We start from the raw sequence: 27,965 nt of genomic DNA, 5'->3' as shown, positions 1-27,965 counted from the left end.
TTCATTTCTATTCTGATATTGCTGCTCCCATGACTATGTCAAGATGTCTAAGTTTGGGCAAGTGGAATCTCTGACCTGACTGTAACCTTTCAGTTTGGAAAGCAGTCAGAAGTCATACGCAGAGTAGCAAACTCACTACAGCGGTTTCCTATGATTCAGGCCTGCCAGCTGAAAGCCGAGTCTGACAGTAAATAGCACAGATCTGCTGAGCTCACAGCTCCAGTCTCTCCAGCTCCTTTTTGTCAGTGCAAGGCTGTCCCTATAGAACGAACTGCTCTCTCCCCTCACTGACTGTACTAATACAGTGCAGGCAGAGGGCATGCTAGCTGGCTGGAAAGGTTAATACACAATATAGAATATAGGGAAATCCCAGGATGACTGAGTTTATCTTTTTGGTTGTCTTGAGAGTAGTTTTGATATGCCTGATTGTCTCTAGTAAGTGTTTTTAAATGCCAAAGTTATATTTGCAGTTTTCTTCACTATTCTACTAGAGTCATGGCAACTCAGACTCAGATTCTTCAGGAGTCACTGTGATTTATCCCCAGGATCACCAGCCCAATTACCCACTGTCTGCAATTTGGTAACTGGATACTGGTAAACATTGTGGTCGACTTCTGTGCTTCTGGGTACTGGACTCAGGTCTGTCTTGCAGCCACTTTTCTGCTCCCTGCTACCAGTCCAATGGTGCTACAAGACGTGTTAGACATGGTATGTGTGGCAGAGACCGTTGGGCAACATTCAGTAACAGGAGGGGGCCTTAAGGTACACTTCTGGTAGGCTCAAAGAACTCCAGTCAGACACTAATTCTCAGTGTTGCCATAAGGACTTTTTCATGAGAAAAGACCCTTAAGGAAAAACTTACCTAGAATCCTGCTAGTCTTTGAAGAATGTAAAAGCTGTCCAACTGCAACCAATAGGCCAGATGTTGCTGTCTAAAAGATTTTCATGGTCTAAGTACACTCCAGCCCACAAATATAATAGTGACAAATAACTTTTTAGAAAGGATTTCCCTTACTGTCTCAAAGAGGCAATTGATATTTTTAACTTGCATTACCAATTTAGTTCTTGAATGAGCCAGAAAACATGCAGCCATTCTTCTAACTATTCAGTGTATGTAGTCTGATAGCAGCCTGAAGTGCAATTTTGTAGCTAAATGCTAATTCCTGGTTGTACTATTAGAATCTGGCAGATTCTCTGATCTCCTGGGTCTTGTACTCTGCATATCCCTTAGAGAAGAATCACAAATGCTCTGTATTCTGCTCTTTTTTTTCAACTCAGTTTTCATGATTTGCTTGATACACCTGGATAATTTCTAATATAATTTGGCTGCAGGCCATTTGTGCAATTATATCTTAGTTTTAGTACTCAAGAATGACATGAAATCAGGAGCTGTTTTTGTGTGGTGTAAGACTTTTAACTTTCTTTCCAATGTTTCTCTACCATAAAAAGAGGGTATAAGTGTATGTAACTGGAGCTGAATTGTGGCATATGCTCTGACATTTGTAAGGGTATATAGGGAGGGATGGCGCCTTGGTACATTATTGCTGGTGGCAATGTACTCATATTAGAAAGCAGCACTTGCTAAATATACTTCATAGCAGGGCTGACTGGAAGGCTGAGGGCCAAAACCTGATTTTTTTTTAAAGGTTGAATGGGTTAGATTTGATTGTGCAACAGTTCTCTGTATCATTATTTTCCATAATTATATAGCTGGACACTTGTTCATCAATGCTCCCTAGCTTGGTCACTCCTTCTGGGTCTGTCAGGCAAGAGTATTAACAGATTTAAGGTTGAGTTTACCCTAGAAACGAGGAAGTGGTTTTAATGAAAGACTGGAAGATAAATAGAACAGGCCTAAATAGAAGGAGACATAACAAAAACTGTAACCTCACAGAGCAATAGTGTGTGACTGGCAGGGTTAGTGGCTCTCATTTTGAAAACCGGAAAGAAACAGAAGAGTAATGCAAATAATTAAAAAGACATCAAAATAAGGATCAATAGAAAAGTTACTAACAGTAGGAAGTAAACAAAAGTAAAAATAAACTACCCCTACATCAGAAGATAGGACCAGTTGCTGTTCAGTTGCTAAAAAACAAATATGTGCCTAAGAGTGGCCATACATGGGCTAGTAAAAACAGCTTATCGGCCTGTGTATGGGGGCCCTCTGAAAGGTCTATCTGATGCTCCATTGGCTGAAAATCTTAATAGGTGGGCATATTGGGGATAAATATGCTCATTTGGCGACCTTGCCGAACAAGCAGATCTTTGAGTGTTTTGCCACTTTTAGGCCTTCAAAGAGATCATGTGAGCAAAGAACATAGATGTCTGCTATACACATGGAATGCAGAATTTTCCTCAAAATATCCTTTTGAGTAAATAGCCTTGCTGGCTCTTTAGAGCTAAAAAAAAGTATAAGAAGTGGAAAAATAAGAATTAAAGAGTTTAAGGAGCAGTATAGTTATAAGAATATAGATTGTAAGCTCTACGGGGCAGGGACCTCCTTCCTCTTGTGTCCTCGACTCTTAACTTATTGCAGCTGTATTTATCTGTATTTATTATTATACTTTGTATTTATCTATTATCTTAACACCCTGTTTGTATTAACGTATTCTACTGTACAGCGCTGTGTACATAAGAAGCGCTTTATAAATAAAGATATACATACATACATACAAGAATGTACAAATGTAAGAACCACAACATTCTTAATTACAGCTCCCAGTTGTCTTAACTCTTAGGGGCCGATTCACTAAAGGTCGATAAAACGAGCGCTATTTATAGCATGCCTTAAAAAGGTTATTGCTTCTTATTTTTTGCAACTTAACGCTTGATTCACTAAAAGGACACGTGTCATAATGAAGAAGCGATGTTCTTTGCCTTATTTAACTTGCGATGACCGATTTTACGCGATATTTTAACGCATTCGCAATAATTTCCGCCGCATGTGAAAAATCGCATGCTATATTAGCCATACCCACCATATTAGCGCACGCTATTACGCACATAGCAGTTACTTTCTGAAAACTACTGTTCTGAAAATGACCATTTCCCAGAAAACTGGAGGATGCATGACTCCTAGGGCCAACACATACTTGGAAAAATCCCACTGCAAAGTCCATGTTGTGTTGCCAAAAGCTCACGAACCGCAATTTTCTTAAAGTACCGCCTACCCCAAGTAGGTGTTAATATTCACACATATTAATGTGATATTTAGCGTGTTTAACGCTTCATATGTGTTTGTGAATCATGCGTTAATATTATTTCTATTTGCTAATTAACGCGATGCAATAGAAATAACGCTTTGCAATGATGCTTTTTTTTCTGCATGCGAAATGACTTTGATGAATTGGTACTTATTTATCGCATGCTTTTTAACGCAAAAAAAGCATGCGATAAGCGCTATCGACCTTTAGCGAATCGGCCCCTTAATATGTTTGAGTATGCTGGGATTTGTTGCCCAACAAAACTTGGGTATTGTTGAGCAACAGTTTTAAACACCATTTCTAGATTTGTTCTTTATTCCTCCCAGTGCAAGGAATCATTAGGGCCAGTGTCTCATGATGTTGGCACCACACAAGAACAAAGAGGAAGTGCTGGAATGAAAGTGTTGGCATTCAGACTAGGGGCGCTCAGACTATGGGCCTTCAGACTAGGGGCGCTCAGACTAGGGGCCTTCAGACTAGGGGCCTTCAGACTAGGGGTGCTCAGACTAGGGGCGCTCAGACTAGGGGCGCTCAGACTAGGGGCCTTCAGACTAGGGGCGCTCAGACTAGGGGCCTTCAGACTAGGGGCGCTCAGACTAGGGGCCTTCAGACTAGGGGCGCTCAGGCGCTAGGGGCCTTCAGACTAGGGGCGCTCAGGTGCTAGGGGCCTTCAGACTAGGGGCGCTCAGGCGCTAGGGGCGCTCAGACTAGGGGCCTTCAGACTAGGGGCACTCAGGCTAGGGGCACTGTGTTAGCCAGAACGTGTGAGCTAGTACAGAGCCGTTCTAATGATCAATAGTGCTTTACAGGCGATAACAGCGCTCGCTAAACTTGGCGGTGTAACCATGGAGCCAGAGGCCTCCTCCTCCTATCCAGTCATTAGGTGGGAACTCTAATTCTCTTAGAACCATTTTTGCCCGTTTTCCACTGTTGCTAGTGCTCTCCCGCCGCACATTGAGGCTCGGTGTATGTGGCGCGGCCCTGCCCCCAGCTGCACATCCCACAGCAGCAGCGGGATCCAGTGGCTGAGCCTCGTATAGCTATTCTGGACTGGGTGTGAATATGGGAGGATCCTGTGGGGCTGCTGACTTGGGTAAAGTCTCCAAACAAAATGGCTATGAGATAAGGAAAGTGCCCTGCGTAGGACTGGGGTCAGTGCTGTAGCAATGGATGGGCTTCTCTTGCACCCCTACCTTGTCGCCCAGCCCGGATCTACTTGCTTGGACCTGGCCTTTTCTCAAAGGGATCAGCAGGAGGACTTCAAGTCTCAGTGGAGCGTTTGAAATCTTTAATCTGTGCGGAAGGGAGTTGTGCCACATAGGAATATACCTTTCCCGGAGGAGTCTCAGGAATTGGCTACCACTTCCGGGATTCTTGTCTTAGCGCAAATGCCCAGTAAGTAGCGCTTTGATTAGCGGAACTGTGGGGCTAGCACCAGTGTTGCACAAGCCTGCGGTTAGGGGTATAGGCTGTATTGCAGCGGCCGGTCTGTGGCCAAACTGCTGGCTTTGGCGTAAGCACGAACTGCTATTGTAACCTGTGTAGTGCCGACCTACTGTACAATAAGGGCACCCCGTCAGTGCTGTGTGTTCATTCTATTATCCTAGGATTAGGCTGCTAGTGCTGCTTTGGCATGTACAATGGCACTTTTGCTACTTTAGACAGGAGGTGACTGTCATTAGTGCAGGGCAGCATGCACATTGGCAGTGTTGTGACCGGGCACATGTACACTCTGTCACTATTGCTGACCTGAGACTGTCGCTTGTGTATTGGTACCCTAGGACTCCTGTGTAGGTTTTACCTTGGCATTATTTGTACACCTGTGGCACATCTGCAAAATTTTACATCGCTATTATTGCCACCCTTGAACGTGCCTGGGAGCCCAGTGGCACTCATGGAGGTGACAGTGACATTACTGCTAACCAATAGGTGTGTGTGTAGGGGCAGAGAGGCACTCTGGTATAGGTTTGCATTTAACTACCGGGCCCTAGGATGGGCTCATGCATTATTGGTACCCGGTATAAGTCATGGGGCACATTAGTGGCACAGCCCAGGATACAGGACCCACTGAGTGCGCACTACCCAGCACCACATGCTTAAAGCCACTTCGCTGGCTGTATTAAACGCGGTGGGCGCTGGCAAAGCCGATAATATTGAGACTCGAATACAGAGTCGCTAGCAATGGCTGGTACAGGCACTCCAGTACTGTAAGTACTCTGGCACAGCGGGCACAATACGCGGGCACCTTGGGATTGAGAGCATACGGGCACATTGTCTATGAAGGGTCTGCGCTGGGTTTTGCTTCATGTATAGTGCCATTATATAATGTTTTTCATTGCCATCTATGTGTACTGTTTTGCCACCAGAGAGGGAAAGAGGTCGAGCCCTAGCCATTTAACCTCTTCAGAGCCGGGGCGTTAGTGTGGCTCCCGCCCTCAGCCCCTTCACCTTGGTTGCCTTCTCCCCCTGTATGCGTGCGCCCCTCTCCTCCCCCAGTGTCTCTCCTCCCCTCGGATGACGCCCTGCCCACGTTTCTCCCCTCTGGGCATGTGTGGCTTTTTGTTTGCAGTGGAAACAATTTCTCGCTCTTTAGCTTCCCAGCCTCCCCCCTCCTCCCTCTCCCCTCCCCACTGCGCTCCGGGCTGGCACAAGCCCACGTGTCCGGTGCCCGCGGGCTGGCAAACTTTGTCGGATCATGACGGCGGGGAAGGGCTGAACTTTCCACTGCAGGTATGTAAAGGTTTCGTTGGCTTTACTCATGCTGGGGGCAGGAAGTCATCCGATCCACCCTGGGATCGTTTTGGGAAGGGTTAATGGGCAAGTGATCGTCCGTGATCTGCTAACTGATCGCCGACTGACAACTCTAAACTTCATAGGTTTATCCAGCTGGGTTAGTAGCTTTCTGTGCCATTGTGTCACTCCCTGGCCGTGGGAAGTGCGTAGCCGCTGCAAAACATGTTGGTTAGCGGAGTTGTCAGTCACCAGTGCGCTTTCTGATGTCACAACTAAATATGGAAAGTTACTTCATAAAGACTGAAGGTTGGCACCGAGCGCAGCACCCTAATGTGGGGAATTAACCATTCATGGGGTACACCAAGCTCACACAAGGCCAGGGACTCATTGCAAACAGACTATGAGCTGCTTACGTTACATATCTCATGATGAAGTACACAAGGGTGATGTGCATGCCTGAATATATGCACTTATGCAGCAACCTATGTCATCAATATAAGGGATGCCCAGATTTGTGCCCTAAATCTGTTAAGGAAACTGAAAGTTGGCTTTCTGGGACGTGGGATTGACGTAGTGCAACAACATCAGGAAGGCCACAAGTTGCTGATGCCTAATTTTAGCTTGCAAGAAAAGCCTTGTTTCTCTTGAAGAAGTAGAGTAGGAAGATCTGGTTTGATGTTTCCTAGCAACAGGGATTGACTTAACGCTCAGCCAATCCTAACAGCTGGGTCTCAGTGCTTCTTACAGTCAAAGCATGTTGCAATATGAAGTTAATAGTGCAGTTCCCTCTCAGCTTGCCTTGTCCCAGCAGACAGCCTCTTGCTAAACTGTCTGCCTTTAAAGCTTCTTTATTTACTGCTGATGAAGTGCTATGTTTGCACAAACTCCAGCACTTTTTATCCTCCATAAAACAAGCTGAATAGGAGGGATGGCTCCCCCTGACTTGCTCTTTGTGTTTGGAAACCTGTAAACAGAGAGAACAGAGGAGGGGGAGGAGAAAAGTTTTGAGATGGCAGGGCAGCTGCTAATGTGATTGGGACTCCTTAAACATTTACTCATCTGCGTTGAGCTAGTGTCTGCATGTTTAGATAAATAACCCTGGAAGTGCTGGGGGGATTTGCAGCCCTTCACAAGGTAGCCAAGGTGTTAATGAGATCAGTGATGCTGTTCCCTTTTGCTCCAAATTATTACAGTTTTGGAATATCTGAATGCAGATAATTTTCATTATTATCCCTTAGTATGTTGGATTTATTCTTTTCTTTTTTCTGTATTCTTTTATTAAATCTGTTAGGATATATTGTTTATATTTAAAAATAACCGTGATGCATATTTTTAAGGGACAGTCTCTGGTTAATCTGCCCTTCTGCTGAAATTGAACCTTATCACCCATCATCCCTTAACAGTCAGAAGTTGTCTTGTATGCCAGACTTGGTAATTTGCAACAGCTGGAGGGCTGTGAATTTGTCACACATGTCCTACATTCTTGCTACACAACAGATTCACATTCAGATTCACAAGGTAATGCAAGGGACAAAACTTCCTTGTAGCTTGGGGTTGTGACTGTTTAGGCATGATTTGCTTTGTTTGTGCTGTGTTAGAACTTGCTACATTTGTGCATAAAGCTTCAGTTCAGTGTATTCCTTTTAGTTATGTTTATATGACTTAAATTTTAAGGTTCTTCTGGTGCATAGAATACCAGCACAAGAAGTAAATACGAGTTCTTATTTGGTGGTGACCTATGGCTCCCACACTTTCCAGCCTTTGCTGAGCTTGATTGTAATGAGTGCTAATTCCAGTTCTTAAGAAATAACATGAATTGATGTAGGCCTTTGCCACATCACCTTGCAGCAGTATTCAAGTATTTTAAATACAGTGTTTAGCTGACTTAATTAACTGTGTCTTGGCAACTTTTGAGAAGTGAACTGTTGTGAAGAGGAAAATGTTAGCGAGGACACAATCTGCTTCCTGTGCTTAGCTGTTTTTTTAGATTCAGATTTCGATGCATAGCATTTGGGGAGACGAGCAAGGTGATCTGAGAGGATATATTTGATGGTTACCTCTATTGGAATGAAAAGAGGTGATACAACAAATATTGAGTGTTTGCCAGTCTCTTAGAGACGTTACTGGCACATAAAAAAATTACTCAGAATAGAGAGAATCATGTTGTTATAGCAACAGTACAATTAAATTACTGTACTGTCAACTATAATATAATTTTATTGTTTAGAGGCTCTTGGGACCAAGAGCTTCCGTTTGCAGACCAAGCAGTGTTTGAAAGATGTACCAGCAGGGTAATGTGTCCCCTGTGCTAAGGGCAGTACTTGTACAAATATCAAATCATCTATGGAGAGTCCTAGGATAGATGGTTTTTCTGCACAATCTGAACATGATACTCCATAAAAACAAATATATGTGACTGTGTATGTGTGTATGTATGTGTGATGGCTTGAGTCTAAACCGAAACGCTGAATTAAACACCATTTTCTTTGCTTCATACAAGTCCTGTGAGTGCGGTTTGTTTGTGCTTACTAATTCCTGGACATACACACACACACACATATATATATATATATATATATATATCACAGCAGCAAAGAGATCCGCACTCACTGGACTTATAGAATTAATATGGTGTTTATTGAGGAGACTAACGTTTCGGCTATATCGCTAGCCTTTATCGGCTATGGGTTTCCGGATAAGGGATCCCATACCTGTACACATTTGTGTTTTCATGGGTTGATTTCACTATTAAACAAACATTAAATAAGTTGAACAACTTTTGCTGTAATAGAAACAATGTATGTATTTATGTAATACTGGAGTATTCTCCAGTGTTTACAGGCAATGTTGAACATCCAAACATGCACAAGGGTTAGTCTCCTCAAGAGCCTAGTAACTTGAATGTATGTTTTTTGACCATGGGAGGACCTGTAGGAAGCCTATACAGACACATGATGGGATAATTGGCAATAGCTTGTATTCTTAGGCTGATGCTACAGAGGGCTGATTCTCGGTCTGTGGGAAAAATGCAGGCCAAGAAGAATCAGCCCCTTTACCTTTCCTGCAACCAGAAGCATTGTGTCTGCCCAGGTGCAGGCACACATGGCAGAGATCAGCAAAAAAATGTGAGAGTTTGCACTTCAAGCTGATATCCATCATTTATGCCAGCACCCGGATGGACACAATGCTTCCGGGTACAGGCAAGGTAGGATGCTGATACCAGCGGAGGGGCTGATTCTCGGCCTGCCTTCGTTTTTCTGAAGGCCAAGAATCAGCCCCATGTGGCATCAGCCTTAAAATCAGTCATGGTCTCTAGGCTGTTTTTAGTATCTACAGTATCTGCTTCTATTGGCTTTCCTTTAGCTAACATGGTACCATTTTTGAGTTATGTCAAATGCCTATTGAATGTGCTTCCCTTAAAGGACCAGTAACACCAAAATATTTTGTAATAAAGCCAATTTTAAACTGATGTACGCCTTTTTTTTTTAAAGCTTTAGTTAAAATTATAGTTACATAATGCTCTATAGCAGTGCTGACTGCCGGGGGCCCCCCAGCATTTTTCACACCTCAGATTCAGACTGTAAGCCACTGTATTGTACACACCTTTTAGCCTCTGCATTGTTCACAAATCAGGCTCAGACTGTAAGCGCCCACATTGTTCACCTGTTCACACCTGAGACTGTAGGAGCAGTGCCAACATTGTGTCACTGTATGCTGCCTGTGTGTGCCATACTCTGCCTGCCCTATGCTGCCTGTGTGTGCCATACTTTATTCTATCCACAGGGGAACCATATGGATGTAAGTTTATGTTTTAATATGACATAATAAACTACTTTCAAATATGAAAGAAGGCTGATATCCCTGCAGTGAGCATCAGACATTTTTAACTACTGTATTTGTGTTTTTGATGCACTACCACCATTAATGTGGGTATGATCTTAAAAGCTCTTGTGATAACATAGGTGTGGTTTAAAAAGTGGGAGTGGTGAAAACTGGCTTCCATTATCGCCCTCCACCATGTAGGCCAGAAAAATTCCGGCCCTCTGTATCACAGAAGTTGAACGGCACTGCTCAATAGCAAAAAGGTGATCAGGCATTGGGCAGCTCGCATTCTGTGCATGCCAAACCAAAGTTAGCTTTGTATGGGAGGACCATCAGCACTTTTTCTCAGCATCTGCAGTTGAAATTTATGCTCACAACATTACCACTAAAGCTATCCGAAGCAATAGGTAAACTGCAGACACTAATAAAAAAAAAAACATTGTTGCTGAAGGTCCTCCACTACTAAGCTGACTTCTGGTTGAAGAATGCAAGCTGCCTGTTGCCCTATCTCCCTGCTGCTATGGAGCATTTTGTAAAAATAATTCTACGTTACATTTCTAGTCAAGCCAGTCTCCGCACTGCCTGACCATGGAAAGTTCATATTTTGAGAACTTCGCCAACTAGAACCTCAGGAAACAATCCACATTATACACAAAAATAATACAAACTCTTCTCTAGCTTCTGAAAGGCAAATTCTTGCAACTTATTTTGTCAATATACCACCTCAACATATTACTGCATATTGACTTGTCACTGATATGGTTAATGCGTATTTAATTGTGTAGTTCCTTTTTTCTTCCTTGTTTGTTTTGGTTTTTACTTTTTGTTTATTATCTGTAATATAATGTTTAAAAATCAAATGAAGAGATATTAAAAAAAAAAAAAAAATTTAGCTGAAGCTTTGCAAAAACTAGGGGTGTGCTTTACCTATTACAGCAATTTGGGGTGACTTAAGTATTACAATATTTTGGTGTTACTGGCCCCATTAAATTGCACAAAAGCAGCCAGCCTTTTCCTGCAAGATACAGTACTAATGAACTAATGTTATCATGGCTTGTCCTAGAGAACACACTGGGGCTCTTACTGGGGCAACTAATACTGGTGATTGTGCACTGGGGTAAATAGTACTAGGTAATTTACCCCAGTGCACAATCCCATAGCATCAACCATTAGCTTAACCATATCTGTCTGTTGCTTATTATGGAGGCAGATTTGCCCAGTTTTATTAAATGATCCCTGCTCACTCTCCATTTATGCACTTTGGCAACATAAAGCATTCTGGCTTTTCATAAAGCTACAAATGTGCTTTACATGCTTTTTGCACAAACAATTGGATCAGAGATATTTGGCAACCTCCTGGGGTTACATTTGTTCTATTGACTTTCTTATTAAGTCGGGAAAGTGACCACGTATGCCTTGTTGGCTTCCCCTATTCATAACAAGGTAAGTATGTGTTCATGTTCTGTTGAATTTCTTTTTTATTGGGGAGTAAGTGAGTACTCATAAGTTGTTGGATTCCCATATTCATAACGGGGTATGTGTGTATTCATACTCTTTTGGAATTTCATACAGTAACTGTGTACCAGATTACTTCTGGTTCTTTATGTTTCTATAAGTATTTCGGCATGTATGAAAGTGTTTGTTATCTATGTATTTATGTATTGGGTTTTAAACAGTTCTGCCATAGCTAATTTTGCACATTTTCATTATCTCACAGGAGTCTTTGCCTAAATGGGTCCAATCATGCCTCCTAGTAAGAAGCCAGAGAGCACAGGAATAAGTGTTTCTAGCCAGTGTTACAGGAGTAGCACTTTATCCAACCCACTCCACGATGATGATGACTTAGACTTTCCACCACCTGCTGTGAAAATCAATAAAGAGAAAGGGGGAATGGAAGATGAGGAACTAACAAATTTGAACTGGTTGCACGAGAGCAAGAATTTGCTTAAAAGTTTTGGGGACACTGTCTTACGAAGTGTCAGTCCAGTTCAGGACATTGATGATGACACCCCTCCTTCACCTGCTCAGTCAGACATGCCCTATGACGCTAAGCAGAACCCAAACTGCAAACCCCCATATTCTTTCAGTTGTCTCATATTTATGGCCATCGAGGACTCTCCCACCAAGAGACTGCCAGTAAAGGATATTTACAACTGGATCCTAGAACACTTTCCTTACTTTGCCAATGCTCCAACGGGTTGGAAGAACTCTGTCAGGCATAATCTATCCTTAAATAAGTGTTTTAAGAAAGTGGATAAAGACAGAAGTCAGGTAAGCTGATTGTACTGCTACTGTAAATGTACAATAAAGAGCAAATAAGCATGCACAAATTTAACTGCACATATTTAAGAACAGTAACACCAAAAAATGAAAGAGCTTTAAAGTAATAAAAATATAATGCACTGTTGCCCTGCACTGGTAAAACTGGTGTGTTTGCTACAGTAACACTACTATAATTTATATAATAAGCTGCTGTGTAGCCACGGGGGCAGCCATTCAAGCTGGAAAAAAAGGGAAAAGGCACAGGTTACATAGCAGATAACAGATAAGTTCTGTAGAATACAATAGTGTTTTATCTGTTATCTGCTATGTGCCTGGGCCTTTTCTCCTTTGAATGGCTGCCTCCATGGCTACACAGCAGCTTATTTATATAAATTATAGTAGACTTTCTGAAGTAAACACACAACTTTTACCAGTGCAGGGCAGCAGCACATTATATTTTAGTTACTTTTATACACTTTCATTTTTTGGTGTTACTGTTCCTTTAAAATACCCCTTTAAGAAACAATCTTAAGATGACCATACACGAGCAGATTTGGGCCTGATTTGGCCAGCCATGTGCAGGGCCAAATCAAACTGATTCAATCATTGGCCCCTGGTCAATAATCAGATTATATAGAGAGGCCTACGGAGACTTGTCAGACAAGTGTGCTCCTCTTCTGACCTACCCGATTGATAGCTGGGCGATTTTTAGCTAGATATTGCTATGGCTTCCTAATGGTAGACCCGATACACACATGGGCTGTGTCTTTATTAAATAGTGCTGTAGAATATGTTGCTACGTTAATAATAAATAATATTATCAGAGCTAATAAACTGAACTGGGTGTATAAGCTGCAGATTAGGCAAGTAGCCTACTCGGTCTGGGCCCGTGTATGGCAATATTTATTTTAACATTCGCTTTGCAAGTAATAGATATGCATGTACATTGTGATCATTAAACAAAGCTAGTTCTTATCAACATGTTTTTATAGATTACATTCTACTGACCTTAGGAGTGAATGCAAAGCCACAATGGCAAGTTTCTAAATTCATGAATTTACAGCTTGTGCTGTTAAAAGCTAAACTTCAAACTTCTATTGATGGCAAGGTAACTTCCCTTACATTGCAGCACTGTGTTCACACCATGTCCACTGAATCAGTGTTTTCAGTGAGACATTATGAAATGAAAACTTTCATCACAATCTGCTAATTTTAATTGGAATTGTAAGTGAAAGCAATGGCCTTCACATTCATCTTGTTGAACTAGTATTCTTGCCATTCACAGACAGTGTAATATTTGTATAGCAACTTGATGGCAGGATCAGTAATAGGGTAGGTCTTGGGACTCCAGCATAAGTGGGACCCTATGAAGAAAAGAAATGTTAAAATTCAAACATTCTAAAGCAATTGTTTGTGTTGTTTTCAGTATACTCATCCAAGATGTCTAACTTGTAAGCCCTTCAGCTGTTGTGTAGGTTAAGATATGTTACTGTATTAAAGGGAGTAAAGGACTTGAACTCCACCGCATCATGGGGACACATTTATGGGTTCTGTCATAGTGTATGAATCCTAAATTGAGACACAAACACTGTACTGTATATATGCTGACACTTTGTTTTTACATATTTGGCATGTGCATGCACAAAAAAAAACCTCCACAGAGCTGACATCTTAGATTTTATTTTGCGTTTTGCTTTCATTTCATTGTTTCAAAGAACAGTCTTGAGTAAACACAATGATGTGTTATTGCTTTATAAATAAACTTAAATAGTAAATAATAATTATCACAGCTCCAAAGCTGAACTGGGTATATAAGATGCAGATTATTTATTGGTTTAGGAAATTATAGACATTTTGTTGATTTGTAGTGACACATTTTTCAGAAGCAGTTTTTATTAAAAGGAGAAGAAAAGCTACTCGGGCATTTTATTGGCAATAGATTAGTCACAATAGTGCAAGTTAGAAAGCTAGATTTCCATCTCTGACCCTTCATCTTTTTAGCAGGATGAAAGACAGGGCTTAAAGTACATTGGCTGACAGTGAATATTGCAAGATATTCAAATAAAACCCTGGGTTAAGCAGAAGTTGTCTAGCCTATACAGGTTCATGGGAAAGTATCCATGACACATATTTTACATTGTTTGTTTTCTATCTGGTGGTCAGTGGAGGATTTTCCTCTCCATTCTTACATTTTCCAGCAATCCCAAATCCCAGCGGGTTATAAACAACAGTGAAGCAAAGAAATCAATAAATCAGACTTTTTAAATATTATTCATCATTCTTCCTCTGCAGGTTTTGCAGATCTTTAAAATATTTGTACCGTACAGCATTGCTCAGTGCATGTAGCATGTAGCAGGTTACACATGATTATGGGGGGGGGGGGGGGGGGGGTGAGAGATAGACACAACAGCACTGATAAAAGATTTAAAAAGAAAAAGTCCAGACTCAAATCCATTTGAGAAATTCTAGCCTCTGGCTACTCCTTACATCTCAGTAAATATCTGCTCAGTAAGCCGTATTTAGTCCTCTGGATATATTTAAAACTGTAATTATATAGCAAGTGTTGTGTTATATGAGGTATAAGGGTAGATGACCGAACTGCCTATAGGTGAGTTTGGAATGACTTCATGTGTTTGTTGTGTGAGCCTTGAAAGACACAGTTATTCTCTCTGCTATCCCCCTGTTTGTCCCTTTTGCCCGTGAATTTCCAAGTCCTCTGCCATCTGGTCCTCTGCTGCGGAGAGAGGAATTTTTTTTGTATATGTGTTCCCATGGAAACATGCTCACAGTTGATATGGAAAGTAACCAGTTGCCATAGGAACAGAGTTAGTGATGTGGCAGTTGGTGCGTGTGTTTAGCTGCGAGCCTGTAACCCTTGTTGCAGTGCTGTTTATGGAATTGCAGTAATGTTGTGCAATCCACAGACCAGCTAGTGATAGCAAGAGGATTTTGGGAATGATTTAGACATAGAGATAAATATCGCAGTTTTGGCTGGTTCTGTGTGGGGGCTGGGCCAGAAAAATACTATTCCCATGCTGAGACAGCTGTTTTTTTCCAGTGCTGCTTGCTGAAACTTTGCTTTAAGGTATATCAGCTATATTGCTGACAGCTTTAAAGATTGATTTTGTGTTCTAAAACCTGTTTTCTTCTGTTCTTTCTGCATGCAGAATATTGATTTTTGGGTCCTGTCTGTCTGTTATTGCTGCATGCATAAAGGGATTATACCTATGCCTTGGAACTTTTTCACTTTGTATTGAGTTCTGGCAAATGTAGTTTGTTCATGAAAATACACCCCATGTATTGTGCAATCATTTGCATGGCTAAAGGGATTTACACTTATAAATTTTTACTGCATAAACAAATACAGCTAAGGGCCGTGACAGACGGGGAGATTAGTTGCCTGCGACAAATCTCCCCGAAATGCCATCCCACTGGTGAGAATGTAAATCGCCGGTGGGATTGCATACGCAGCGCCGCATATGCGATCCCATGGGCGATTTACATTCTCGCCGGTGGGTGGCATTTCGGGGAGATTAGTCGCCCGCGACAAGTGAGATTTGTCGTGCAGCGACTAATCTCCCCGTCTGCCATGGCCCTAAACCAAGCATTAAGACATGGTGGCAAAATCTAGTGACATATTCACATTAACTGAGCATTCTCTTAGCCTGTAGATGCTAAAATGTGTAATGCCCAAGAACATGATAACCTATTGTTTCTCCTACTCCCATGTAGCTACTTCATACAAGTCATGGGACTGATAATATATGTTGAAGGGAGTGGCATATAGCTTATAATGCTTTTGCACGGACAGCTAACTTTGTGGGGCTATTTCAGATGTTTCCAATAAGGCCTTCCTATGCCAAGAAGATGTGCCATATTTTGATAACTTCCAATTTTGAGTGCAGTCTCTTGACATTGCAGTGTGCCAACCCCCATACACAGGGCCAAGGCAGCTTTAGGAGGTGGGTCAATGACCAGGGACCCTTGCATTGTTTCTTTTCTGGGGTGCTATGCGTAATGTGTCTGCCCCAATGTTGGCTTATTTTGCTTCTATTATAACTTAATAAATCTTCAATGACATTGAGGCTAATGTCACATTAAGCATTTTCTATGCTGGCAGATCACACAGATCCTACAGGGTTTATAAAATAAAAACTTGTCATTTTTGGCCTGTAAAGCCTACATTTGCCTATAGTGTATATCAGTTGGGCATGTCTCCCCCACCCAAATGGCATTATTTGTACTGCATATATCCCCTCCGCTTGCCAGCACCATCACATTTTCCTAAAGCAAATAGCAGCTTTCACCCTGTGGCCATTTTTCCTCTGATACATAATCAGATACATTTAAATCTGCAAACAGCATACACACACAAAGACCTTTATTCAGCAAAGTTCTGCTTTGTTTGAGCTGAGCTCCTTGTTAGGAGAACAACTGAGCATGCCCACAAGCCATAAGTCAAAGCAAATTCCTGAGGGAGGGGGACGAGGAGAAGGAAATCTAAGTGATAAGGAGATGTTGCAGCCTCCCTAACCTCTGGACAACCAGTATAGCAGGTATTGAAAGATTTCAAAGAGGCACACTGGTTCACTTATTAAATGTTTGTGTGTGGGGCTTACATGTCCTTTAATGTGCAGGGGACAGACAGAAAAACTTGGATTGCACTATGTATTTTGCCCTAGAAATTGGGATGTTGTTGAATATGCTGCCCTCAGGCTGCTGTTATATGGCTAACTTTTTTTAATTTATTTTTGTCATTTGTTTGTTGAGGCGACAGCCAGCTGATGAGTTGCCAATATAAAATATTTCTGTCTTGACTTGAAAGTATGCAACATTTTTAATACTTTATGGACAAACGTGGGTACTAGTGTGCTACTCTGTTATAAATACTACAAAGTCACCCCGTTTAACTGCTAGTTGCATTTTATCACTACCTTATAAGAGTATTTCCAAGAACATATGACTTATATGCATACTACTAAACAACTTAATTACTACGACTGAACCTGCTCAGTTAGTGCCTTTTTTCCTTGGCAAAAAAACAGTGGTGAGAAACCAATTGTCTCCTATGGCATAAACACATGTTCTGCTTCCATTGTTGTTCCTATTAAGGACATGCACCAGTTTCAGCAGATGGTACTGAACAATTATAGATCATCATTTATTTAGAAATATTTTTGTCTGAGAGATCCACTGAAAGGTTGTTGTTTTCTTCTTGCTTAGCAAATAAAAAATGGGGGTTGTCTTTCTTTTTAGTAATATTTGGAATTTTCTTAGTTTAATCGTTGTCTGTTGTTTTAATACTGTTTATAATGCAATAATTACATTTGCTTTCTGTTTTTAGTTATCATTTGCTCCTAACAGTGCTAGTACAGCATTTAGTGTGAAATGAGCTGAATAGATCTATTTAGCAACTACTTGGTCTGGTGAGGAGCAAATTTTGTCCTGGTAGACAAGGTACAAGCTAGAAAATGATCCTTCCTGAAAGATATTTAAGATTGATTACTTGCAAGATATCCCCCATGATCCTTTTGAATCATCCTAGTGAATATGCACTGGAAGATGGGCAAAATTCCTCTAAAATTTTGCATATATTTGTGCAACACACTAACCACCATATGTAATAAAGGGCACTAAGTTTGCCCAGGAGCGGAGCAGTAACCCATAGCAGCCAATAAGATGTTTGTTTTTATATAGGCGACTAGAATATGCTGCTTACTGATTTGCTACTATGGGTTACTGCTTCTGGGCAATCTTAGTGCCTTTTATTATATAACACCCTAAGAACACTAAAATACCATTTTGGACTGTCTGTATTTTCAGTATTATTGACACTGGTAAGAGGAATGACTAGTGAGAACCAGCAAATTGTTGATGATTATGTCATCACTTTAAGTTGTCACTGGTTTGGAAGGTTCCCAGTATGACATTTGCCTTGTTATGCTGTTTTTCACTTCACCACTCCATCAAAGAATGTTTCTTAGGGGATCAAAATTATTTTAAGCTTGACTGTTTGGCCATGTAATGAAGCATGTGCAGGTATAGGATATGTTATCAAGAATGCTCTGGACCTGGGGTTTTCCAGATAAGGGCTCTTTTCTTTTCTCCATACTAAAAAATAATTATTTTTTAAAGCCAATAGGATTGTATTGCCTTCAATAAGGATTAATTGTTACTTAGTTGTGAACAAGTACAAAGTACTATTTTATTATTACAGATTAAAATTAAATCATATTTTAAAATAAATAAATAAAATTCAGATCTTTCTGGATAACGGATCCCAAACCTGTATTTCCATCAGAATGAATCAACAGATATTGTGGGCAATGTGATCCTAATTCATTAATCTTCTGTTGCAGATTTTTTGAATATTTGTACTGTACAATGTTGCTCAGTGCATGTAGCAGGTTACACATGATTATGATGGGGGGGGGTTGAACACAACAACACTGATAAAAGATTAAAATAAAATTTCAGTCTCAATTCCATTTTACATCTCAGTAAATATATCTTTGCTCAGTAAGCTGCATTTTGGCCTCTGGATATATGTAAAACCTTAATTATATTGAGAGGGTTGTGTTATGAGGGATAAGGGTAGATGACAGGACTTCCTATGCGAATTTAGAGTGACTTCATTTGTTTGTTGTGTGAGCCTTGAAAGATGCAGTTATTCTTGTTTTATCATTTGCTTCTTGAAACCTGCCTGATAGGTATCTGATCCATGATGATTCTTTAAAAGTGTAGTACTGAAAATACTACAATTGTGTGAAGTGCTACAATTTTTTACAGTGTGAATCTCTACAGCTATGGCATACCTGCCAAATATAACCGTTATGGAAAATGGAATTTATCCTTTTCTTTTCTGTTCTCTGCCCTGGTGGTTCTGACATCTGAAACAATTAAGCCAGGATTTTTTTCACAGAAAGTTTTCTAGGAAGAAACTGTATACATTTATTGTTTACAACAAGAACAAACGAAGCACACCCTATTGAAATTCAAATGCCCAGGGTGCTAGCAAAAAAATATAAAGCAAGAGAATGAGCTGCACACACCAGGACTTGGCAAAAATATAATAAGTTTATTTAAGAAAAGAGATCCAACGTTTCGAGCACTAACTGTGCTCTTCCTCAGGGAAAAAACCCTGTGGAAGAGCACAGTTAGTGCTCGAAACATTGGATCTCTTTTCTTAAATAAACTTATTATATTTTTGCCAAGTCCTGGTGTGTGCAGCTCATTCTCTTGCTTTACATTTATTGTTTAATATTTCCATTAACCAGGTCCATAGGGCAACAACAATGGTATGGCCCCTTAAATAGATACTGTCATAATATTTATGGTATACTTTTTATTTCTACACTGTTAACATAGCAAATAATTCACTCTACCATTTAAAATTTTATTGTTGAACCAAAATATAATTTTTTTGTCAGTTGTTATATTGGTGTGTAGGCAGCCATCTCAGTGCATTGTGCCTGAGCCTGAGTTTTTAGAAGGAGCCAGCGCTGCACATTAGAACTGCTTTCAGGTAACCTATTGTTTCTCCTACTCCCATGTAACTGAAGGAGTCCCAAGCAGGACTTGGATTCCTTACTATTGAGTGCCATTCTGATATCTACTGGGAGCTGCTATCTTGCTACCTTCCCATTGTTCTGCTGATCGGCTGCTGGGAGGGGGGTGATATAACTCCAACTTGCAGCTCAACAGTAAAGTGTGACTGAAGTTTTTTAGAGCACAGGTCACATGGTTGTGGCTCCCTGGGAAATGAAGAATATGGCTTGCCCCATGTGAAATTTCAAAATTAAGTATAGCACTGTTTTTGTGCTTTTGAAAAATGGAGGATATCAATGCAGGATTCTGCTGGAGAATTCTATTAACCTGATGCGTTAAAAAAAAAAAAAAAATCCCATGACAGTACTCCTTTCATAACCTTATACTCATAATAGCAGCCAGATGATTTACCTTCTGCAGAACAACAGAAAGAAACACTTTTAAGAAAAGTGGACTATGCTTTTATCTGTAAGACATATGTAATAAAAACCAAAACCATGCATGGCTTATGTCTGATTGTGGGATTGTTTCCATTCATGTTTCATATGAGTCAGTATTTGTCTTTTCCTTCAGATGTGCCAGGAGAAAAATATTCACTTACCTGATATCCCTCCAGAGGCTTTATTAATTGTAATTGCTGTCTCAGTGGAAAAACAGTTTGTTAGTGTGTTATATGGGATGTGTTGTGCTGAAGTATGGGTATTTCTTTGGATACCTCCCTCGATTGATAGATACCTCCCCTCCATCCTATGTAACACACATCTGGAGCACAGGCTATGGCAGGGAAAGCTATTTTTTTTTAAACAGGTGACAAGCGCACCTATTGGGGGTTCCCACGGTGTGTAGCTGTTATGATATTTATAAATCATTTAAATTAAACCTAGAATTAAAGTTAAGAGAAAGGGAGATAGAACAAAAAGGTTGTGGGATAATAAGTTTTTATTGGTCCAAAACTCGACGCATATGCCATCCCACCGGCGATTTACATTCTTGCTGGTGAGATGGCATTTTGGGGGAAATTAGTTTCCCGTGGTAGCAAAGATTTATTGCGGTCAAGTAGTCTCACTGTGTACCACTGCCCTAAAGAGCCGATGACCCCTGTTATTAAAGCTTCATCTGGGGAAACATTTGTTTTATTTAAATACCTTTAATTAGATGTAAGCATCAATTTGCTAAAAAACTGCTAAGAAACTTTGCGTGGCTTCAGATTACTGAAGTGATGTGAAGGGCTTTCCCCAACAACTCCCAACTGCTCCATGGGTTTGTACCCTTAAAAGAATGAAAAACTGAACAAGCAATGCGTAGCACTTGATGTGACTGTGTGTATATAATGTGTATGGAACTGGAAATGTACACTCTGAGCCCACCAACTTGTTTGTTTAATTAGATCAGTGCTGTCCAACTTCTGTTGTACCGAGGGCCGGAATTTTTCCGACCTACGTGGTGGAGGGCCGATAATGGAAGCCAGTTTTGACCACTCCCCTTTTTGAAACCGCTCCCACTTGAAAACACACCCATGTTATCACATGACCATACCCATATTAATGGTTGTAGTACAGCAAAAACCTGCCATACTCTGCCTGCCCTACCCTGCCTGTGTGTGCCATACTCTGCCTTCCCTACCCTGCCTGTATGTGCCATACTCTGCCTTCCTTACCCTGCCTGTGTGTGCCATACTCTGCCTTCCCTACCCTGCCTGTGTGTGCCATACTCTGCCTTCCCTACCCTGCCTGTGTGTGCCATACTCTGCCTTCCCTACCCTGCCTGTGTGCCATACTTTCACTGTGTTTGCCATTCTTGGCTGGTTTGTGCCATACTTGGCCTGTGTGTGCCATACTCTGCCTTCCCTACCCTGCCTGTGTGTGCCATTCTCTGCTTGCCCTATGATGCCTGTGTGTATGGCACACACAGGCAGCCTACAGTGACACAATGCTGGCACTGCTCCTACAGTCTGCACAATAACTATATATTAAAAAACTTTTTAATTGAAGTACCACCTCAGTATATGTTCTTTTTGTAGTGTGCAGGGATTGTTTGTGGGTTTCTACTGCTCCTGAGGTGTGAACAGGGGAACAATATGGGTGATTACAGCCTGAGCCTGAGGTGTGAACACTGCAGAGGGTGAACAATGCAGAGATTAAAAGGTGTGAACAACACAGGGGATTACATATTTAAACAATACAGCCTGATTACAGCCTGAATCTGAGGTGATAACCATGCAGGGGGGCAGTTAATCACAGTACTGATACCATTTAAGGCTTACACAAGAGTAAGCCATCAAAGCAGCCAGACAGGTGGGGGGCCACACAGAGGCGGGCTGCCAGTTGGACAGCACTGAATTAGATGATGCTTGTAACTTGCTAAGCTTGTTACACCCTAAGTACTCAGGTCAGTATAATGGTTCCTGAATATAACTGTATATGTATATACAGTCGCCACAATGGCAGCGACTACAATAGCCGCGGTGACTATTCTCTGTGCAAAGTATACAAGTCGCCAAAACCTTGTGGTATAAGTCATTACTACTTTTAGGGGCAGATTTATTGAAACACGAGTTCGAATCCCTAATGGGAAAAATTCGGATTGGAAACGAAAATTTCTTGAGATTGCAAATATCACGAAAATGCTTACAAAAAAATCATATTAGTCACGATAATATTGTATTGGCGATGCGAAAGTCTCTAAATTTTTGTACCGAACGATTGTAAACAGCGGCAAAACCGATCCGATTTTTTTGCGCGGAAAATACGATTGGATCGATTGAGCGAATGCTGGGAGCATTTGTGGATAAGTAAATGTGCCCCTTAGTGTTGGTGATTAGTTGCCCGGTCTGGTTTTATAAAATTGTGGTGACTAATCGCCTCGCCATCTTCACCCTAAAAGTGCTGGTGCTGTAGCTTCTGGTCTGCTGGTCTTCTGGTCCTTTTGATCTATGCCTCGTAACTTGTTTAGGGCAGTGGCCCACGTGGAGATTAGTCGCTCCTTGACATGCCATCCCACTGGAAGAATGCAAATCACCAGTGGATGCCATGTCACAGAGAATATGTGTGGCAGTGCTTCATTTTAGGCAATAGGACAAAAATGAAAAATACTTGTTCTCTTTTATTTCTTTGTTTTCATGTGCTCTTTTCAGTCTGTGATTTTCAGATGAGTGTGTACAAGTACAGCATAGGCGGCTTAGATTCTAGTACAAAAATGATAGATTCTTGCCTGGTGCTGTTATACAGTGTGATTGCCAATTGCAGATAGACTGGGAGAGCGGGAAGTTGGGGGATGATGTATTTCAGGCTTTCAGAGGATGCTGGGAGTTTGTACTTAATAAACATCTGTGAAAATGTAGTTGTTTATGCCTGGGAGAATGATGTTAATGAATTTACTGGCACTGTCAGCATCTGCCGCTGACAGAATGTTTTACTTGAGTCCCTGAAACATTCCACCACTGAGATTATCGAGCTGCTTTTCTTCTCTCATGAGTCACTTGTTGCCTTGGAGATAAATGAAACGCAGGTTCTTTCCGCTTTTCATTGGAGTCTTTGTAGGCTGCTCTTATTGGTGGACTTAGGGGAAGCTGCACGCCAACTGTCATAAGGTGGAAATTAATCACCATAAAAGAGGCCTAAACTCTATTGATTTTCCTCAGCTGACTACTGTGTATGGAAACAGGAGGAGCAGGCAGTGGAGGGGTGCTAGAAAAACCTAATTCATAACAGGAACCTAAAGAAAAGGATTTAAAATACAACCAAACATGAATTTGTGGACAAAAAGCAGATGTTAAACACTCTTTGTTTAAACCTTTGTGATGCTGGCCAGCGTCACAAGTGCACAGTGCTGCCTAAAGTGACTATTGGGCAAGTGCTTTAGGGCAGTATGTGTGCGATTCTAAACCGTGCATGTCAAACACCAAGCAACAGAGAGAGAGAATCCTAATTTGTATATCTATTAAAAGCATTATCGTTGTGATAAAAAATATGCCCTCTCCCATTGCCCGTTGCAGTAAATGTCCTTCCATTAACTTTAAATTAGCATTTTATTACTAAAGGGCAATAGGTTGATAGGGTACCGCCGAATACTGCTGGGGTATCAAAAGAATTTCCAGGCATTTTTATCATTTTAGATTGTAACCTGTATTGAACTAGGCTCTCTTTCCATCTTGTATTGATCCGTATTTGTAAGTAATTTGTATGTTTGTTGTATACACCCTTTCTGTTGTACAGCGTTGCAGGATAGAGAAAAACAGATATTATTAAAGCCTAATGTGCTGTTTCATTGTACACGTGCCATGGCCATTTAGGGAGAGTGCTGCCAACCTACATAAGGAAAGGGTTAGACGTTTATTAGGCTGTACTTCTGTGCTAATAGGGTAAATATTTAGATAAATCCTTATCTTTGTGACTTGTGTCCTCTGGGTCACTTGAAGCGTGCTGCCTCAGTGCAATCAATATGCTGATCTGTTCACTCCCTCATGCAAAAGTTCACTTGCCCGTGTGTATAGGAACTTGTGGTACACATATATCAGAAATGATAATCTATCTGTTGGACTATATTTTTTCCTATTGTAGTTTCTACTACAAAACTATTGTGATTTCCACTTGCTGACAAGCACTGTGAATTTTCTGCATTCCTGCACAATGGCAATTATACTGTGGCTTGGCTTAACCTGTTTGGAACAATGGAACTTTTTTTGCAGATCCATTGCAATCGTAGGAGAATATCTATGATGTACTATAAATGAAAATTATAATTAAGCATGTTCTTTTTGTAAGCCAGTGTTTTGAGCCTCTTTAAGCAATCAGTCATATGCCAGCTATTTGTAAATACATTTTAATGAATGAAAATATAAATTCTTACTATAGCATTTGTCTGTGGATTATATATGAGAAGCTACATGAAAAGTATTTTCAAATATGGAAGAAGATCTCCTACTTACAGCATTGTGTAAGTGCATAGAAGCATCTGAATAGTTTGTTGAGTAATTGCATCTTGTCTTTAACACAGCAATTGATTAACCCCATAAGTGCCAGTAAACTTGCTGGTTAAAAACCGCCCCTATTAACCTCTCAACGCTTCCTATAGAGATATATAGGAAATGCACTAGAAGGAGGTCAATTAATTAAATGTAGAAAGTGTCTTTAAGTGAGGATCCTTCTGGTAACACCACATCTGCCTTGGGGAGCATGTTTCCCATACGGAAGTCTTGACTGCTACTGTTTTCCACCTGAACACAGCAGCAGTTAAGAAGCCCCATGTGCCTTTTGCCTTGAGGGTAGTGTTGGACACAACTGTTTCTCAGTTTGTGTATATATTTAGGCCGAGAAACAGCCCATCTGGTCATGTGCCTCTCTTCGCTGATAGGCGCTGTGTTGGCCTGGGACACACAGGACAGATTTCTGTGTTAAAAAAAAAAAAAAAATCTGCCCCATGTGTCTGCACCCATGCCAGCCCAGTGTCTGGCAGTGCACAAGCGGCGGTATCTCAGCATGAATCTATACGCAGGCCAAAAAACAGCCACATCTGGCACTACTCTAACGGTTAAATACTTTGGCTGTATTTGCAATCGCGGGTGGGTGCGTGGTTGTTGCACACCTGGTGGGATGCTTCAAGAAGGAAGACTTTCATTGCAGCACAAGCTAACTTCACAGCCCTGCACAGAGTAAGGAGACTTGTATATAGAAGTGTGGTGCTGGGCTATAATGTCAGGAACAAGGAAGAACCAAATTAGAGTAAGAAGAGCTTTGATTGTTCCTTTAAAGTGGTTCTTTTATTGGCTCAGGCAAAAGTCTTTCACATCTTGAAGTCAGTGACAAGGGATTTGGCAAGCTGTCAGAAGCAAGGTAGGGGAGTGGAAGCAGCAAAACTAATACAATATAATTTAAACAGGGCAAAAAAAAAATATAGCAACATATTTCAGAAATTGCCTTATTCTATGTAACAATTTGAAACTGTAGATTTTGATTTCATGATTGCTCCCCTTTAACTGCAAAAAAACCCGAAAACTCGAATGTAAAAATTCACCACATAAAAGCTTGCGAGTTTCTATGTTTATTTGTTTTGTTTTTGAGATCATCACACCCCCCCAGCTGAAGGTAATCCATGGTGGTCTGCTGGTTCTTGTTAAGGCACAGAGAATAAGCAAGGATTTGACCACTAAATAGAGAAAGCTTCACTTTCTTGAAAACAAAACATGATGAATATATTTAAGGCTGCTCTTAATCCTTAATTTGTTTTTTGATCAGCACTTTTTGCAGGATTTTGATACAGTGGAATCTTTAGCTTCTGGCCTAACCAAATATGAACCATAGAGGGTTCATTCATACTCATTCATGATGTATATAAATATTTTGTTACTGCATTACTGTTTATATGTATATTAGATAGAAATGTTGCATCTGTGTATTTTATGAATGTTTATAAGATATTTGTACCTTCATGATGTATTTTACAATGCAAGCAAACTTCCCAGTTAGAGATTTACAGCATTGTATAAGTGCCTGGAGGCACCTGAACAGTTTAGGGCTCTGGTACACGGGGAGATTAGTCGCCCACGGCAAAACTCCCTGCTCGCGGGCGACTAATCTCCCCGAGTTGCCTTCCCCCTGCCATCCCACCGGCGAACATGTAAGTCGCCGGCGGGATGGCAGACGCGGCGGGGTGATTTCGGGCGATTTTCGGCGATTTGCGCCCGCGAGCAGGGAGTTTTGCCGCGGGCGACTAATCTCCCCGTGTACCAGAGCCCTTAAAGTCAGGCAAGCAATTTGAGTCTGCTCAGAATCATTGTAATGTGCCTTGTGCAGAGCTATTGATAAACCCAGCAAGTGCCAGGAATGCTGCTGAGAGATAAGGGGACTGCTGCTGACATTCAGCACTTATAGGGTTAAACTTGTGAGAAAGAGAGTGTGAGTGAGTGAGTGAGTGAGTGTGGCTAGGCTGGCTCATACAGCCTTGGTTGGCTTTTTAAAGGCTATTGAATTCTTCCCATATGGAGCTATAGTAAAAGTACTAATTAGAGCAAACAGATAGATAGATCTCTGCTCTAAAACACATGCTTTGGCTTTCAAAGCAGAGGTCAGACTTAATCTAATACGGAGTTCTGTAGGAAGTGATTACAGACCGAAAGGAGTGTTTTGACTGCCAGTGGAAATCAAACTGTCCTTGTGCCATCAACCTAACAGTTTAACTTTAGGTACTTTCAGATTTCATAAAAGCACTAATATGTCATAAATATGCATAAATATAAATACAGACACTGAACTCCTGAATTTACTATTAGCAAAACAGATTTCATTTGATATAAACTTTCATGCTTTATAATATTTGCATATAATTGGCACAACACATATCCTTCAAAGTCAGCCATTGGTAATTGAGGGTAACATATTTTTTTCAGAATATACAATTTTATTTTGGGGCGGAATCCTCAGGTTTTAAGATTGCAAAATAGGTTTTTAAATTCACTTTGGTGTTTGGACAGATCTTTTATGGAGGATTCACTATTTGTCAGAATCCAAAATGTTTACATTGGTTCACCCCAACGAATGTTATTACCCACTACTTAATATCATGTTAGATAAAATAAAAAGGTTTCTAATGATGACCCTTTATGAAGCGGTGCTTCTTTTTGTCTCTTGATAAAGGATCCCCCTACATTACAACCAATATGTTTTAGTTGTGGGAGATAAGTATCACAGTTTCAACATTACTTACCCATGTTTTGTTATAAGTTTATTGACAGCATATTTGAGTATCTGTATTACTACTAGAGTATGCAGTGCTCAGCCTTTTCAGCATATGTATAATACTATCAAGGGAGAAAGTACGGTAGTTTTCTTTGGCCCTTGATTGTGCCATATTAAGTCTGTTTTGGGTAAAGTACTAGCACTAATAAGCATGTTTTTTTTGTTTTTTTTTTTTTTTTTGCAGAGCATTGGAAAAGGTTCTCTATGGTGCATTGATCCTGAATATAGACAAAACCTGATACAAGCCTTGAAAAAGACCCCCTATCACCCCTACTCACATGTTTTCAACACCCCACCCACATCTCCTCAGGCATATCAAAGGTAAGTGTTTACTTTAGAGTTTTGCATAAAGTATACAGCAAATGTTTAAATGGCACAAATTTGCAAAACTACATAGTCTTTCATATACTTTAAATCATGAGGTCTGGTTTACAAACATTGCTCCGCTTCTAAAGCTGGAAACACCTTTTTAGTTGACTTCATCGCCATTCCTCATGAGCAAAAGCTTCTATGTCCTGTGCCTTTAAAGGTCCCACTGTATTGTGTTGATTGGTCATTTAAGGGTGTATTTTATAGTTCGTAAAGTTTTCCAATCAAGTTACCAACAGTGGGCATTCGCTCATCTGGTTTACCGACTTCCAGTCTACCCAGTTTGAAGCCCTTA

The 27,965-nt window shown here is 40.8% G+C and overlaps 1 protein-coding gene across 6 annotated transcripts in view; it reads left to right on the top strand.

Annotated features, from left to right (window-relative positions):
• foxn3 (forkhead box N3) overlaps positions 1-27,965 on the top strand; it is a 185,062-nt gene that overhangs the window by 102,620 nt on the left and 54,477 nt on the right. For 2 of the 6 annotated variants that reach the window (XM_012968386.3, NM_001016300.3), the window contains 2 exons: positions 11,476-12,029; positions 27,486-27,622. In XM_012968386.3, coding sequence (XP_012823840.1) covers positions 11,490-12,029; positions 27,486-27,622 — 677 coding nt within the window. In that variant the 5' untranslated portion in view covers positions 11,476-11,489. Of the gene's footprint in view, positions 1-4,150; positions 4,599-5,673; positions 5,934-11,475; positions 12,030-27,485; positions 27,623-27,965 lie in introns of those variants that run through there. The other 4 variants (XM_012968384.3, XM_012968388.3, XM_012968383.3 and 1 more) reach the window with 4 other exon arrangements.

The sequence above is a fragment of the Xenopus tropicalis genome, chromosome 8 (genome assembly GCF_000004195.4).
Source record: "Xenopus tropicalis strain Nigerian chromosome 8, UCB_Xtro_10.0, whole genome shotgun sequence".
Taxonomy (NCBI): Eukaryota; Metazoa; Chordata; class Amphibia; order Anura; family Pipidae; genus Xenopus; species Xenopus tropicalis.
The sequence above is the reverse complement of the archived record's forward strand: the minus strand, read 5'-3'. Positions and strand labels throughout refer to the sequence as shown.